Source organism: Coffea arabica, chromosome 3c (genome assembly GCF_036785885.1).
Source record: "Coffea arabica cultivar ET-39 chromosome 3c, Coffea Arabica ET-39 HiFi, whole genome shotgun sequence".
Taxonomy (NCBI): Eukaryota; Viridiplantae; Streptophyta; class Magnoliopsida; order Gentianales; family Rubiaceae; genus Coffea; species Coffea arabica.
Genome location: NC_092314.1, coordinates 39718580 through 39736707, shown reverse-complemented (window position 1 = coordinate 39736707; position 18128 = coordinate 39718580). Strand labels below are relative to the sequence as shown.

General features: G+C 33.4%; 2 protein-coding genes across 2 annotated transcripts; both read right to left on the bottom strand.

Annotated features, from left to right (window-relative positions):
- Nucleotides 1-2930: 2930 nt before the first annotated feature.
- LOC113735933 (AT-hook motif nuclear-localized protein 21-like) lies at nt 2931-12161 on the bottom strand. Its single transcript, XM_072083151.1, has 2 exons — nt 12062-12161; nt 2931-3783 (listed from the first exon to the last, which is right to left on the bottom strand). Exons 1-2 carry the CDS (start codon nt 12159-12161, stop codon nt 3146-3148), a joined length of 738 nt encoding a protein of 245 aa, XP_071939252.1. The 3' UTR covers nt 2931-3145.
- Nucleotides 12162-16406: 4245 nt separating this feature from the next.
- Nucleotides 16407-17288, bottom strand: LOC113735056 (uncharacterized). The gene has a single exon (XM_027261980.2). It carries the CDS (start codon nt 17220-17222, stop codon nt 16524-16526), a length of 699 nt encoding a protein of 232 aa, XP_027117781.1. The 5' UTR covers nt 17223-17288; the 3' UTR covers nt 16407-16523.
- Nucleotides 17289-18128: the final 840 nt, after the last annotated feature.

Below are 18128 nucleotides of genomic sequence, written 5' to 3'. Positions count from 1 at the left end.
CTTATTTGGTTGATTTCAACATTTGAAACTTCAACATGTTTACCTGCACTATGATCTATTGCCGACTTACTATAAAAATCCAACAATCTGCTTTCAAGTATCTTTCTCTGAACTATTCTAATTCACTTAACCTTTGTGATCATTCACGTTGTTAATCTACAGAACTCTCCCTAATTTTATTTTCAAAGACCACATTTTATAGTGATATCTATATATGCTACTATCTACTCACTAGACATCGATTGTGCACCTAACATACTACTCATATCCAACTCTATATATCACATCACATTACCCTTGAGCTTACAAGTATTGCCTTATATACACTTGAATCTCAAAATATTGCCTTATAGACTAATAATGCATTTAACTTTTAATTTATTTGTATTCCACCTCATTTTTCCTTTATACTCATTTAATACTGTATCTACTTATTTATTAATGCGTATTCATTAATCTTATAACTTCTATCCTTTTTAGATTAATTAATGTTGCAAATTTTCAATTCATCTTAAATTGTAATTATTTTAGATCAATAGAGGCCTACTCATATTAATTTCTTGGATACGAATAAATAATCATAATAAAGGTATAAAAAATTGAATTGGATTGTTAAAATAATTTTAAGGACAACATGGAAAGGTTTCACTTTTTAGTTCCTACTGCTGTCTATGATATAAAAATAATGAATTCTATCTTTAAATTAAACACGGACTGCAATTAAGATCCAAAACTAAATAAAAAATTAATAAATAATCATTACGATAGTATCTTCAAATAGACTAATCATACATACATAAAAATATAATAGAAGACATTTTAAAGCCAAAAAAAAGGAAGAAAAAAGCATTGCCTCTTAACAATGGAGCTTGAAGGAACACATATCCTTCAAAAGATAATGATGAAATCTAGGGAGTTAGATCATTAGCAGGGGTGGGCGCGGGTCCGATACCCCCCCATTCACCATTTGGCTGATCCGACCCGTACCTTGCGGGTCAGTCATTTTCTGACTCTTACCTGCCCCGCATATTAGTGGGTATCCGATTATAGGGTACCCGCTGAGATAGGGTCGGGTCAACGGGTACCCGCCCTGCCCCCATTTATCATTTAATTTTTTTTAAAAAAATAGTTTATACCAATTTAATTTTATATTTTACACATTCATCTAAGATTTAATAATTTTTTTTCTAAAAACAGATTTCCCACTAAGAAACAAGCATGTGAAGAGAATATAAGATAAAGGAAAAAAATTAAAAGAATTCAAAATCAATAAAAGTTTGAAATAAGTAGCACAATTTTTAATATATATGTTCTACATTAATTAAACTTTTTTCTATAAAATACAAGATAATGACCTCTACAAATGAATATTGTAAATAAACTATAGTATCTCATATTTGTAATATAATTTGTTCAATAAAATTACTTATTTAGTTCTAAATTATTATTTTATAGTGTGTGTATAAAAATAAAAATAAAAAATATATATGTGGGGCGGATCGGGTACCTGCGGGTTTTTAATTATGTGATTCTAACCCGTCCTACATCTTAGCAGATACCCGACCCTCTTTTGACCCAATCAAATAATAAAAATCGGATATTCTAATTTTCGGATCGGATCGGATCAGATATGACGGGTTTTCGAGTTAGCGGATAATTTTGCCCACCCCTAATCATTAGAATCACAATAATGAACTTCGGAGGAAATAATACTATTTTTGTCAATTAAAGTCTTGATTATTAGTGTGTTAAATGGAGTGAATAGCCTCTAAATAAATCCGAATGCAAATATCTATTTTATATAAATTCTAATATAAAGCAAATTTCCTTTGACTTGTTAATTGGATTCAATCAACTTTATGAAAAATCCTAATAGCAATTAAATTTCCTTTAGTTTAACATTTATTTCGTTTTGTATAATTTTTTTTATTTTGTAAAGTTTGTTTCAAAAATTTTGTGAAAGAAAAGATGCCTAGCAGTTGATTTCTTGTGGGAAATTTTGAGAGTAAAAATTTTTTTTTAGACAAAAAAACTTTAAAAGAAAAATTAAAAGGAACCCAATGAATCACTTAAGATAAGTGCGTTGGACGTATGGTTGATAAATTTTAGCTAAAACCTACAAAAGTTTTAAAAGTTCTAAAATTGACTAATGTCGTTAGTGGACGTGCCAGACTGCCTCAAATTATTCCCCACGGCTAGCGGCAACATCATATTGAATTATTCCCCACGGCTCAGCTAATTTCTTAGAATATTCGTATAAAAAAAATTCGCCAAATAAAGCTCTGACACACTATATTTCTCATTCTATACCTGCCGTGCTGACTCAACACGGCAGCAAAAATGAATTTCCCATCCGCAGTTTGACAGCATAAAACTCAGTATGGGTCGTCAGAGGGCTCAGTCGCAGCTATGCTAACTGATAAGTCATAATTTGTTGCTAAATTTATAATTATTCTTTCCTTGATTTTAGCCAAATATTATTTTAATTGTCGGATTCTACTTATGTTTGGTATAATGGTGCCAATTGTAGAAAAATGAGCAACATGTGATGAAAGGGTAATTTTTCAAGAATTACTGTCAAATCTAGAGATGACGGGCACTACTACAAAAGTGTTCTTTTATGACATTCAAAAGCGTCATTATAGATTTATGTCATAGCGTTTAGGCTCTAATGACGCTCTATTAGAAGCGTCGTCCATTCTAGCGTCACGATAGGTTTATGACAGTTTTAAGTGTCCCAATTTATCATTATTATGACACTATTAAATGTCATTATCTATACATATTATGACACTTTCAAATGACAAGAAATGTTGGGGTACAATAACATATCATGACACTTTTTAGTATAAGTAGATAGAAATATTATGACACTTTTGAAGAGTAACTAGATCAGGCTTTTATGACATTTTCTACTTGTCAGTGTAGCATCTAAATTAAAGTGTTCCAACTTCTTGCTGCATATCATATGACGGCAGAAACCACATTTCATCCTGCCACACAAGCATCTCCAATCCTAAATTTTGAAGGATTGTAACGTAGCTAGTACAATAATATAAAAGAAGCAATACAATCATCCAAACTTGTGCAAAAGTACATCATCCAAACAATCTACACCAAAAGTGTCTACAAATTATATACTAATTTAGAATAAGGGAAGCCCTAAAGATGGATTAGAAAATTTATTATTTGAGCCACCAGCAACAGCACCACTAGTGCCACTGCCATTGCCACCAATGGAGGGCTGAAACACCATAGGTGGCTGCACCTGAAGTGAGTGATCATCTTCATCTAAAGACAGTCTTTCATATGCTACGTTAGTGAAAGAAGCAGCAATAACAATCATAGGTCCAGAAGCAATCAAAGCTCCCACAACATTTCCTCCAACAACTTGACCGTATCTTCCAGCCAAATATATGGTCAAATTGGTGGCACCCGGTGGAGCTGGTGGTGGAAGGAAGGAGCCCGACAATGATAAAATTTCGAACCAGCCATGTAACGTCATGACTGAGCCGACAACAGCCAGTTGCCTCAAGCTCACATTGTTGACCGTGCCACTACTACTCAATATACAAATACCTCTTTGCCTTTTTCTAACATATGTTGCAGCTAATTCAAACACATCACAGCCGCTGCTGACCTCTAATTTATGTGCTCGGAGCGTGTTGGCACTCTCTTGAGTGATTATCACCGGGGGTTTAGGCTTGTTTTTGGAGTTAGGTGGCCTGCCTCTTGGCCGACGAGCTACAACATTGCCTGAGCTTGTGTTTGATGTGACCAGCTCTATATAGACAAAAACAGCTAAATATCTCAAACAGAAAATGCATGTTCAAACTAAAGATCCGAAGAGAAAACATAAAGACACATTCAACCATGTTGCAGTATTTCAGTTCTCTATTCAACTCAAGATTAGTTTATAAAATAAATTTCAAAAAAAGAAGGCAGAGCCTTGGCAAAAAACTAAAGGGCATGTTGCTTGGAAGAATTGAGTAAACTAGAGAGCAAATCCATTTGGCAAGCAATGAAAAACTCGTTTAGTCAATTTATCAAACATGTGGTGGGTCACAGATGCTACCAAACTGATGCTAAAGAAGGCTATAACATTTACTTGGAATCTTTCGACGGCATCCAAAAAACAATTATCTTTCGACGGCATCCATTTAGACCTAAAGTTAAAATTATCTCTTAAATACAAGAAATCAAAAAGAAAACAACCTTGATGTTAACAAAAAATTGAATCATTGATATTCAATAAACTAAACAAACATCTTAATCATCATACCTCCATCGGTGGGATGAATCCTAGTTGCTTCCTCCTTGAAAAATTAGCAGATTGGCAAGAAAATTGGCTAAATCTACCCTAAACTGAGAGATACAAGAGAGGGAGGGAAAGGTCACAGTACAAAAAGAGAGAGAATGCTGCGGGTGAGGAGAGATGTGATGAGATATGGTAAGTAAGAAAAGGGAGGAAATATTAGAATTTTGGGTGAAAATAATCACGCGCTAAAACATAGAGCCAATTTTCAAAATTAAGGGTGATACGGTGTAGTTTTGTCTATTTTTGGCACCTTTTTAATGACACTCCTTACTGACTGTCATGTTAACACCCTATTATGACATTTAGGAAAAAATGTCATAATACAAGTGTTACTAAAAGCTATTTTTCTAGTAGTAGGGGTTCACGCATGGCAGTTTCCTAATTCAAGCCGAAGACTTAGAAGCATGTTTTCAAATACAGTTGGGAAACGTCTTAGATTAGGAGGAAATATCTTCTTCTTAGGAAAATTAGGAAGTTCAATGTATTTGAGAAACTAAAAAATAGGAAAAGAAAAGGCCGGCTCCCATTTTGATTGCTACTTCTTAGGAAAGAAAAAAGGAGGCTAGTCTATTTTTATTCCTTCTTTCACGTTTGGAAAGGAACAATGAGTAGTAGAAGCTAAATAGGAAACAAAACAAACGAGAGGAAAAAAAAAAGCCGGATCCCGCGTGATTAAGAGTTGGTTTGCAACATTGACGGAGATTAATTCATCATGGTCTGCTCCACAAGCTCTCTGGGGAGGAGGCTTTTACTTGTTAGGCTTTCGATCTTTTCTTTCTTTCAATCAATGGTGGAAGTCAAGTCTTGGGGGCCTCTTTCTCTAACCATTCGCATGGATGGTTCTCCATTAATGGAGAACTAACTCTCCAATTCTAGTTAACTGAGGATTTGGTTCGACAATTACTGTAAGATCGAATTTATTTTAATTATTTCTTTTATTTATTGGTATTTATATGTTTCCTGCTTTTAATTGCTATAGCTCGTGTGTATGATTGATTAATGCGCAATAATTAATTATTCACGTAAGTTAATATGCTAATTAGGGGTAATTGAATCCGTAATTGTTCCAATATCCCTATCTCAGTAGCAACTGGCGTAATTGTGTTTATGTCAGGGAAACGCATGATCTAATTGAAACAAACCCTCGTAGCGTGTTTGTTAGTTAGAATTGGGCCTTTCTAATTATTAATGTCATCTAGAAATTAAATCTTATGGTCGTACCTAGGGTTATTTTTGGGTTAGAGAAATAGTTAACGGTTGTACCTTAACTATCGAGAAATTAAGGAAGGGTTGGTTGTTTATCGCGTGCATGACAACTATAACCAATCTATTAATAATTGTTTGAATTCTGTGGGAATCAATGATCAGTGCATGAACCATTTCTGAAGTGCACCCTTGGCTAGAGTTCTCCCAATTATTTCTTTTAATTCATTATTTTCTGCATTTCATTTATTTAGTTAGCATTTAATCCTGAAAACCCTCATTTGTCTTGACTAAAAAAGAAACAAATTTCTCTCCAGTCCCTGAGGAGACGACCCTACTTGCCACTGTCTACTAGTTAGTGAATTTGGTCAGATAATTAATTCTAGTATATCGGATTAAACAAACTCTTCGGGAATATGGTGAATCAAGTAACCCATTGCACACCTAAAATCCCTGCTCCAGTACTTAGAATTGATTATTGACTGCTTTTGGTGGTAGTTAGGTTTTATTTATTATTATTGCACAGGTTCGGCACTTGTCACTGACTGTGCACGGCTGCCTGACGCAGATGTCGGCCGCAGCCGTGCACAGTCAGCACGGCTGTGGCTGACCCCTCTGACTCCCTTGCAGCCGCTGTCGGCTGACTTCGGCAAAAAAAAAAGGCTAGGGATTTGGGGTTCCGTCTATGGTGGAAGGGAAGAACAAACGAAATTTGGCCAAGATATCATTGCGGGGCCGGGCAAGAGCTAGCTATTAAATGAACTACTGGACACCGGATAGAATTAGTTGATTATGTGGTCCCCTTCTATTTCAACGAGAAATAAAAAACAAGCCCCTTAACAACTTTGAGGGGCTTGCTTTTTATTTCTCGTTGAAATAGAAGGGGACCACATAATCAACCAATTCTACTCGGTGTCCAGTAGTTCATTTAATAGCTAACTCTTGCCCGGCCCCGCAATGATGTTTTGGCCAAATTTCGTTTGCTCTTCCCTTCCACCATAGACGGAACCCCAAACTCTTAGCCATTTTTTTTTTTTGTCGAAGTTAGCCGACAGTGGCTGCAAGGGGGTCAGAGGGGTCAGCCGCAGTCGTGCACGTGCAGCGGCTGACATCTGCGTCAGGCAGCCGTGCACAGTCAACATGGCTGCGACTGACCCCTCTGACCCCTACTGAATTTTATGCTGTCAGACTACGAATGGGAAATTCATTTTTGCTGCCGTGCTGAGTCAGCACAGCAGATATAGAATGAGAAATAGGGTGTGTCAGAGCTTCATTTAGCGGATGTTTTTATACGAATATTCTAAGAAATTAGCCCCATGGCTCGGCTAGCAAACAACGTCAAATTGAATTATTCCCCATGGTTGGGCTAGCAAACAAGATCAAATTGAGCAATGGACTTGTGGGTCTTTCTGCCTAAATGGAGTAACTTGAAAAGTATATATTTTACGTGTTTTACGTGTGCTTTAACAATTAGCTTTGGTGTGTTAATTAACTAAGATTCTAGAGAAAATATGCATTTTATGATTGAAGTTGAAAATTACATTTCTATAGATTTTTATGGTGAAAACTTCATATTTTTGTAAGTTTAATAATTTGATCATCAAATGGCATGAATTGAGAAGATAATTGGATGATTGATAATGGTTTGAAATTGTTTAAAGAAGACATGAAGTGCAAAAAAGGAAATGCAAGCAAGAACAAAAGGAAACAAGTTTCACAGGTTTGACATATTTTTGTATTTTGGCTATATCTTGAGTTACAAGCATTGGATTGAGATAATTCTTCAACCATTTTGAAGGTAAAGATAGATTTACATTTGTTATGAAGCAATCATAGTCCAAATCAGTTATTTTCCTTGTCAAAATGTTGAAATATAGAAACATAAATTCTGTCGTAAGCTGGAACAGAGCTCTCTAGTGAGGAATTCCATATCTCTAGAAACTCTCTAGTGCTAATTTTCATTACTTTTATGTTTACGGTAGTCTAGATGATAAAAGAGTTCGAAAAACACCGATAATTGCAATCTTCCCTATGGGATCGATCCTTAATACCCTATACTCGCTCACTATTCGTATACTTGTGATAAATCATGTGTGGGATATTTAGGAATTATAAATGTAAAACTTGATTGTAGATGAGTAAATTGTATATGTATACCCTGTGCACATCACAGCTTTACGCCATGTGGTGACTTCTCCACCATGGAGAAAAAGGCACGTCAATGAGCACTTGAGCTGATCCTGTGAAGCCACATGACTATATCTTATTTGAAGTCAACTGCAAGTGAAGTGCAAACTTGGTTTTCCAGCTTTCTAGTGAAGCATCTTTGCGAGTAGGGATTTTTTTTTTTTTTGTCGATACGATAGCTTCCTATAATATAGGAAGGGGAAGGGCCTAAAGAGATGCTAGAGTAATCCGGAGGGAATTGAACCACCACCGGATCAGACGGGTGCACTACACCGTCTATTGTGAGCAGGGATCACAATGGGCCGGTTTGCAATGTTGTTAAACTCGGACCGAATATCAATTCGATTAAACTATTAGGCTAGGGGTTAATTGATCAAATCGATCTAAAAAACTTGCAAATATCAGTATGATGACATCATTATTTTGGCATTTGGTTCGCACATTGGAATCGGATTTGGATTCGGATTCGGAATCGGATATCTTGGGTTTGGAATAAGGTCATTCATTCCAATACATCTGCTTGGTTCAAGTACCTGAAATGTGTATCGTAACTATAGTTGATATTTGTTCGTCAGCTCTTTCGGAATGGAATATAATAACTATATTATAAACCACTTCGTAAATGATAGTCATTGACTTTTTGTAAATGGGATATAAGAAATTTTCACTAATTAAATATATTACTATAAATAAATTAGTAAATTTAGTATAACTAATTAATAATTTCTGTTAGTAAACATGTATAATTATTAGTATAATTGATAATAGCAATTATATTACATAAATTAATATACATTATATAATATGTATAACTAATAATAATATTATTATAAGTTTGTAACTAATTAAATTAAATATTATATATATAATTAAATATAAATATGCAAATGTTATAATATAAATATATAATTATAATTATATAATATATACAAATATTAATTATACTAATATTTTATATAAATATAATATACATTACATATTAAATATAGTTATTATTTATATTATTATATTTAAAATAATAATAATAATTATTATTATATAACTTATGAATATTATATACATGTATGTATTATAATTATATGCACATATAATATACATATATATTATAAATATATATACATATATATATAATTATATAATATAATAATATCATTATTGGAAGTTTGTAACTAATTAAATTAAATATTATATATAATTAATTATAATTATACAAATGTTATAATATAAATATATAATTATAATTATATAACATATAAATATTAATTGTACTAATATTTTATATAAATATAATGTATATTACATATTAAATATAGTTATTATTATATTTAAAATAATAATTATAATTATAATTATATAATTTATTAATATTATATACACCTATATATTATAATTATATGCACATATAATATACATTTATAAATATACATATATATTATAAATATATTATTATATAATATTAATAAATTTATAATATATTATGTAAATATAATTATATTTAACTAGATAATTATAATATATATTTATATAATATACTAATATTATAATAAAATATTATAATTATAATATATTATATATATGTAATATTATAATATAAATATATAATATATATATAAATATTAATTATACTAAAAATATTATATAATTATAAGATTTTGGAATCACACTTGGGTTTTGGACAAAACCCGCCAACTTACTAAGGAATGGTGAAATGCTAAATTTTTAGATATCATTCCAAAATTTCAATTCCGATAGTAGTGAACCAAACATGAATTTTGGAGTTTATACTAATTCCTCATTCCGAAACCCTTTTACTAAACGAATCTTGGGGTTTATATTTTTTTAGTTTTAGAAATATAGAATTAAGTTCTTGGTTATATTTTGACCAACTATATAAAATGTTTTAAAAATATTAGACTTGCAATCAAATATACATCTAAAAATTATATATAAAAATATGAATTCATGTTTAAAATATGTCCATACCCCAAAACTATTCGAAAAACTAAACTAAAACAAATTATTCCCAATTCGAAATCTTTATGATTTTCTAATACAAGTTGGAATCACTAATGATAAATTGATAAGGATAAAAATGAAAACTTCTTGGTTTAGAAATCGTTTAAGGGTATGAGTGATTTTGGTATTTACACTAAGTGGTGGTGTTTTTTTTTATTCCCATTAATAAATGAAAGTTTTATAATTTAGGTAATTCAAATTATGTTCAGAAAAATTAAAAAAAAATTGAGAACCGGGTTAAGTAGTCAAATTGGGTCATTGGTTAGGTTGGTTTTTAAACAAAACAATTTTGTGCTACTCATCAATTCAGGAAGAAGGCTGGTTTGTGGTCAGATTGATCAGACCAACTGATCTGGTCCGCATCTAACAACATCGTTAGTTTAGAGTGAGGGAGGGATCTGCTGTCGAGTCCTCTCCATTGCCAAAAAATTCCTCTGGTCCCCACCCCCGTTCCCTCAAATCCCCCGTTCCCTTCCCGCCTTGCACCCTATGTGAGCACTTGAGGGTGATAATTTTATTTTTTTAATTGTCTTAAACTTATTCCATCTTGATAGGGTGAAACTTAACCCGACTCCCAAATCCATCTCCAATAGATCAAGACTAAATTTAATGAACAAAAATAAAAAAAGAGAATTGAAAAAATGAAAAGGGAAAAAAAGAACAAAAAAGAATCAAGAAAGCACCCAAAAAAAAAATAGAAACCTTAATCAAATTCTACAAATAACCCTTGCGAATGCTCATGTAGCCCAAAATATGCCTATGCCAAATACCAACTACGAATCTGGTGTTTTCAAAATAATTTCCAAACATCTCTGTTTCAATTTGATTCTTTACAGCAATGGTTATTTTAAAAAATCAAGAAAGATCCAAAAAAATGTCAAACCTTAATTCCAATATAACATAGAACAAAATAAAATAAAATAATAGAGATAATCAATATCCTAAGTATTATTTTTAGATTACACATAATATTATATTTATTTATATTAATAAATTTAAGTGGGAGATGGAGTATGGGATAGGGTGGGGTAGAGAAAAATCTCCCTTACTCGTGCTCCGTCCCTACCCATTACTCCCCCACGAGGTTGGCACCCATGGCACCTGTGTCGTTGCTATCCCATGAGAGCACAGGGCAAACATATTGATATGCAAAGCTCATATTGATAGCAAGTAGTAGTAGTATTATATTGTAAAACTAATAATATAGATTACTAACGTAGGAATTGGAATAGTAGGGTGACAAGCGGGAAGAGAGAATAAAGAACTATAGTATTATTATATTCACTGATCAAAGTTTTTCAAGGTTTCAAATGGAGTAGGATACACCCCTATTTGTAGTTGATCCAAGATCAAAAGTACATGAACCCTATTAAATACTAAAACATGAATTTAGTACTTCAAATACATCCATAAATGTATTCATCCAATGTACCAATGAACTTAGGGAGAATACATTTATCTTCCTTTTTGAGAATATAAACGGACATCCATACCTCATAATTATTTCATAACTCTCCCCTTTGGATGTCCATTATACAAAGAATATGTCTCGTTAAAACCTTACTAGGAAAAAATCCAGTGGGACAAAAAAATCCTAGTGAAGGAAAAAGAGTACACTATTCTTATGTAATAATTTCTCTCCCTGATGCAAATATTATTTGAGATCTTTTAGCCGATGCATACTAATATTCTTCACCAGTTTCTCAAATATAGTAGTTGGCGATGGCTTGGTAAACAAATCTGCCAAATTATTATCTAATCGAATTTGTAGCATATCAATCTCACCATTCTTCTGCAAATCATAAGTAACGAAAAATTTTGGTAAAATATGTTTCGTCCCATCTCCTTTAATATATCCTCCTTTTAACTGAGCTATACAAGTTACATTATCTTCATATAAAATTGTTGGAGGATTTTCCTTCTCGAAGGATAACCCACAACTCTTTCGGATATAGTGGGTTATTGATCTTAGCCAAACACATTCTCGATTGGCCTCATGAATTGCTATTATTTCAGCATGATTTGATGAAGTGGCAGTTAAGGATTATTTTGTAGAATACGAAGAAATGACTGTACCACCACAAGTAAAGAGATAGCCAGTCTGAGATCATGCTTTATGTGGGTCAGATAAATACTCAGCATCAGTATAACCAAGTAACTCAGGCTTAGATTTATTCGAATAAAACAAACCAAAATCAATTATTCCTTGGAGATAGCGAAAAATTTGTTTAATACCATTCCAATATCGTCTTGTAGGCAAGGAACTAAATCTTGCTAATAAATTCACAGCAAATAATATATCTGGCCTTATACAATTAGTAAGATACATTAACGCACCAATTGCACTGAGATATGGTACTTCAGGACCAAGTATCTCTTCATATTCCTCTCGTGGCCTAAAAGGATCCTTATTAGGATCTAGTAATCTGACGACCATTGAGGTACTTAATGTATGCGCTTTATCCATACAGAACCACTTTAATACCTTCTGAGTATAAGCAGTTTGGTGGACAAAAATTTCACCTTCTAAATGCTCAATTTGTAAACTAATGCAGAATTTTGTCTTTCCAAAATCTTTGATCTCAAATTCTTTCTTCAAATATTCGACAGCCTTTTGGATCTCTTCAGGAGTTCCAATCAAATTGAGATCATCAATATATATAGCAATTATCACAAAATTTGACCCATTTTTCTTGCTAAAAATACATGGACATATTGGGTCATAAATAACCTTCTTTAGTTAAGCATTCATTGAGACGGTAATACCACATACGTCCAGATTGCTTGATCCCATATAAAGACCTTTGTAATTTAATAGAATACACATCTCTATAATTTGATTTACATGCTTCAGGCATGTTGAATCCTTCAGGGATTCTCATGTAAATATCATTTGCAAGATTTTCACACAAAATAATTAGTGACAACGTCCATCAAACGTATATCTAGTTTTCCATGCACTGCAAAACTCACGAGATACCTAAATGTGATCGTATCCACTACAGATGAATACATTTCATCAAAATCAAATCTAGATCTTTGTGAAAAATCTTGAACTACAAGTCTTGCTTTATATCTCATAATTTCATTCTTTACATTCCTTTTTCTCACAAATACCCATTTATATTCAACTGGCTTTACGCCTTCAGGTGTTTGGACTATCGGTCGAAAAACTTTTCTTTTAGCCAGTGAATCTAATTCAGATTGTATTGCATCTTTCCATTTTGGCCAATCATTTCTATGTTGACATTTATCAATCGATCTAGGTTCATGATTCTCGTCATTTATTATAATATCAAGTGTTACATTATATGCAAAAGTACTATCAGCAATTATTTCTCTTCGGTTCCAACTGTTTATTGTAGTGATAAAGTTCATTGAAATTTCTATAATTTTATTCTCTTCAGGAGTTGGCTCTTCGGGAACTGACTCTTCAGGAGCGACCTTTTTAGGAGGTTAAATTTTGTCACTAATTATTGATTCATTTGATCATATTTTCTTTCTAAGATTTTTATTTTTGGAACCAAGAGATTTCTCATGCTTTAGGCGTACTTTAGATTCATTAGCATTTGTGATTTGTCCTTTAGGGATATTTATTTTAATCGCAGCATTTTCAGCAGGAATATGTGATCTGATGACTCTTCTGGAGTCATTAAATGTATCCGGCAATTGATTTGCAATATTTTGTAAATGTATGATCCTTTGAACTTCTAATTCACATTTTTTTGTACGAGAATCTAGGAAATCTAATGAAAATTTTCAAATGATTTCCTTTTTTGGGATTTCCTTTTTCGGTTGATCTTTTCCTTTCCCTAATGTCGAGAAATGTGATTCATCAAAATGATAATTTGCAAATCTTACGGTAAATAAGTCATCTGTCAATGGCTCAATATACTTAACTATAGAAGGTGATTCATACCCGACATATATTCCCAATCTTCTTTTGGACCCCAATTTACGACGTTGGGACAGTGCAATAGGAACATAAATCGCACAACCAAATATTCATAAATGAGAAATATTGGGTTTAGAACCAAATACTAATTGTAGGTAGAATAATTATGATAACTAGTCGGCCTAATTCTCACAAGTGTTGCTGCATGTAATATAACATGTCCTCAAACAAATAAAGGAAGTTTAGAACTTATCAACAATGGTCTAGCAATTAATTGTAGTCTTTTAATAAATGACTCAGCTAGACCATTTTGTATATGAACATAGGCTACATGATATTCAACAGTTATTTCAATGGACATGCAATACTCGTCAAAAGCAAGTGACGAATATTCACTAGCATTATCTAGACGAATTCTTCTAATTGGGTAATCAAAAAACTGTACTCATAATTTAATTATCTGAGTAAGTAATCTCGCAAACGCTAGGTTGCGAATAAATAAAAAACATACATGTGACCATCTAGTTGATGCATTAATCAGCACCACAAAATATCGAAATGGTCCACATGGTAGATTTACAGGTTCACATATATCACCATGAATTCGTTCTAAAAATGTGAGAGATTCAGTCCCAACTTTAGCTGGTGATAGTCTAACAATTAATTTTTCTTGAGAACAAGTAGCACAGGAGAATTCATTTGATTTTTCAATAAGTGGCCATGTGAATTCTCAATTATTTGTCTCATCATTATGGATCCAGGATGTCCGAGACAATCATGCCAAATCATAAAATCATTGGGATGAGTAGACTTGGTCTGTTGGGTGATAATTTCAACAGCACTTATTTGTGCATAATATAAGTCAGAAGAAAACAGAGGTAATTTTTCTAATACATATTTCTCCCCAGAAATGGTATTTGTAATTACTAAAACTTCACCATTTGTCTAATTCATTGTCCCGATGCGATATCGATTTTGGCGGATATCTCTAAAACTCAATAAATTTCTTTGAGACTTGAGAGAGAGTAGTGTATTATTTATGACAATTTTAGTTCCTTCAGGAAGAATAGAGTGACTCTTCCGGATCTCTCAATTAATTTTGCACTACCACTGATGGTATTGACATTTGTCTCTCCCTCTCCCATCTCTAAAGAAGAAAAATATCTTTTATCTTTCAATATAGTGTGCGTAATAGCACTATCAATGAGACAAATGTTATCATCACCATTATATAGTCCCAAATGTTTGGCATCCATTTCTTCTTCAGGAAGAAGATAAACAAAAATAAACATTAATAAAAGATGTGAGAATAGATATTTACAAAGTAAATTGATAAAATATGCAAGACTAACAACATATTAAATATCTGGACAAATATTAAATATTTAATATATGATCATTTTGCAATTTCAGGATACTCAAAGAAATCAGCAACATCTAGATGTGTCATGTCAATATCATCATAATCATAAGCATCCTTTTGGTCGATAAAATTTGTCTCGACATTTTTGCCTTTCTTTTTCAAAGATACTTGATAAAGGTTAACAAGGTGGTTAGCCGTACTACAGGTACAAGACCAATGATCTTCCATGCCACGCCGATAGCATTTTTCTTCAAACTTTCGTTTCTTCATTTTTCTATTCATTGTTATTATCCCACTTCTAGGGGATATTTTGTTGCTTGCCACAATCATTATCATAAGGCTCAAATCTGCCATGTGCGGGTCTACGGCCACGACTATGTCCTTGGCCTCCTTAACCACCTCTACAACTATGTCCACAACCACGACCAGAATTTTGAGGTTGAGTCACACTGGCTTCAGGGAATGGACTAATACCAGTTAGTCAGAACTCATGATTTTTTAATAATAATTCATTGTTTTGTTTAGTCAAGAGGAGACATGCAATAAGTTTAGAATACTTCTTAAATCCTTTCTCTCTATATTGCTGCCGCAGGAGCATACTAGAGACATGAAAAGTAATAAGTGTTTTCTATAACATGTCTTCATCAGTAATTTTTTTACCACATAATGTTAATTGAGAAGTAATTCTAAACATGGATGAATTATATTCATTGACAGATTTAAAATCTTGCAATCACAAGTGAAACTAATCATATCGGGCCTTTGAAAGAACGACCAACTTCAGGTGGTCGAATCTTTCTTTCAAATCTTTCCAAAGAACAAGCAGATCTTTCACAGTAAGATATTCTGTTTTTAATCCTTCATCTAAATGATGATGAAGGAAAATCGTGGCCTTAACACGGTCTTGGTTTGAGGTTTCATTCTCTTCAACAATAGTATTCCTAAGACCCATTGCCTCAAGATGATTTCAACATTTAATACCTACGATAAATAATTTTTTCGAGAAATATCAAGAGGTACGAACTCTTGTTTTGTGAGATTAGCCATAAGAATATGCAATAGATTCGTAGAAAAATTGTTTACCTCTATCAGTAATCAAAAATAGATTCGGCCAGAACCTTGACAGCGTCTCATGCTTCACTTTTGCTCAAAAATTAGAGATTCATGCTTTTCCTTTGCTTAAAGTAGAGACTCATGCTCATAACGTATTGTAAAACTAATAATATAGATTACTAACGTAGGGATTGAAATAGTAGAGTGAGAAGTAGGGAGAGAGAATAAAGAACTATAGTATTATTACATTCACTCATCAAAGTTCTTCAAGATTTCAATGGAGTAGGATACGCCGCTATTTATAGTTGATTCAAGATCAAAGATATATGAACCTTATTAAATACTAATTCATGAATTTAATACTTCAAGTATATCCATAAATATGTTCATTCAATATACCAATGAACTTAGGGAGAATACATTTATCTTCCTTCTTGAGAATATAAACGGACATCCATATTTCATAATTATTTCATAACATATTAAACTTAGTTGGTATTAAATTTAGCTTTGTAGTCGTTCCAGAGTTGATCGACGGACTTCCCCAGCAGCTCAACAAAATAGTTATTACTATAACCGTTCCCCATCTTCTTGTTAAGCTGCGCAACAAAACCATTTTTCAGGCTATTGCAGTAATCAAGAAAGCGGGCGGTGACATCGTATCCTTGATCCCACTGGTCGCCTTGCCCAGGTTTCACCCAATGACTGGGTGCATACCCGGCTTGAAGCCTCACATAATCCGCGATTCCCTCGATCAATCCTTCTGGAGCCTGTCCGTTCCCCTTCCACTGCCAAACGTGAGTCATCTCATGGTAGAGAGCCCCAGTAATCTCTCTTCTAACATCACCCGAGTAACCTTGGATGTACCTCGCGCTTACGTGAATCTGATCGTTGCTGGTATAGGCAACACCATCCATGTCATCGACGAACATGTCAACTTTCTGGACGTTTTTCCTGTCGGCCGGAGCGTTCTCCTGGAAGATCCTCCATATGAAATTCGCGGCGGAGTCGAGTGTTTGCTTGCTGTATTGGACCCCGATGTCCCTCCCGAATCGGGCACCACCTGGGGTGGACGCGGCGGTGTTTGTTACCGCGTATTCCACTGCATGGCTTCCCTGGATGACCGCTGCTAAGAGGAAGAGGATGACCGCCGAAGACGAGAGGAAGAAAGTTTTCCGTTGACCCATCGCTGTGTTGATTTTGAAGTATCTACTATCTAGTTTTGGTCGGTATGTTTTGCATTTGAAGCGCACAACGGCTTTATTTATATAGAGCACTGGCAGAGGCAGAGGCAGAGGCAGTATCATGGGCCAATTTTGCCACCATGGAGCAATGAGGTTTTAATACTTATTGTGGGTTCCAAATGATGTATCTCATCTCCACTAAAATTGCTAAAATAGCAATGCGTCCCTTATGCAAAGCCATTATGAAAGCACATACACTTTGAATGCTTATCTACAAATTACTAAAGCATTTAAGGACCCACGGCTGCATTCATTCTTTCACCATAAATTGATTATTGATTAAAAAAGCACGGTTTACTAAGTGCACAAAAAATATTGGAACTGAGGGAGTATAAAAAAATAAAAGATTGTATTGGCAGGTCCACTTAACCATTTCGTCTCTTATTTTATAATTAATATAGATATGTAGACTTGTTATGCTTGCTTTACCAGCGTCCACCGCAATTAGGAGCGTGCATTCTCTGTCAGAAACGCATTAACGCATTAAATCACAAGTTTCGAGACAAATTCTACCATTGATGCACAAGTTAGATGGCCACATTTGATAGATAACATACATAAATTTATGCTTATCTCATTAGATATAACTTTTTTGATGTTAAATATTATGCTATATATAATTGATCTGTTTACAATTTGTGACTTCATCAATTATACTAACCCCGTAATAAGTTGTTGAAATTTTCATTAGACGCTACTGTTATACATATCACTTTTGCCCCGCTGTCCAAGGACCAAATTCTGGCTCTGCCTGTGCCTGTAATATTGATGCCCAATTTCTTAGTCAGGTAATACAGCCTACAGAGGAAGCTAGGATAGGTGTCGTAAAATTAATGCCTTGTGGTTATA

Coding starts and splice junctions, on each gene's coding strand:
- LOC113735933 (XM_072083151.1), bottom strand. CDS start 12,161: ATGGTCGTCAGATTACTAGATCCTAATAAGGATCCTTTTAGGCCACGA. Junction 3,784..12,061: donor ACCATATCTCAGTGCAATTG/GTGCGTTAATGT, acceptor TTGTCTATATAG/AGCTGGTCACATCAAACACA.
- LOC113735056 (XM_027261980.2), bottom strand. CDS start 17,222: ATGGGTCAACGGAAAACTTTCTTCCTCTCGTCTTCGGCGGTCATCCTC.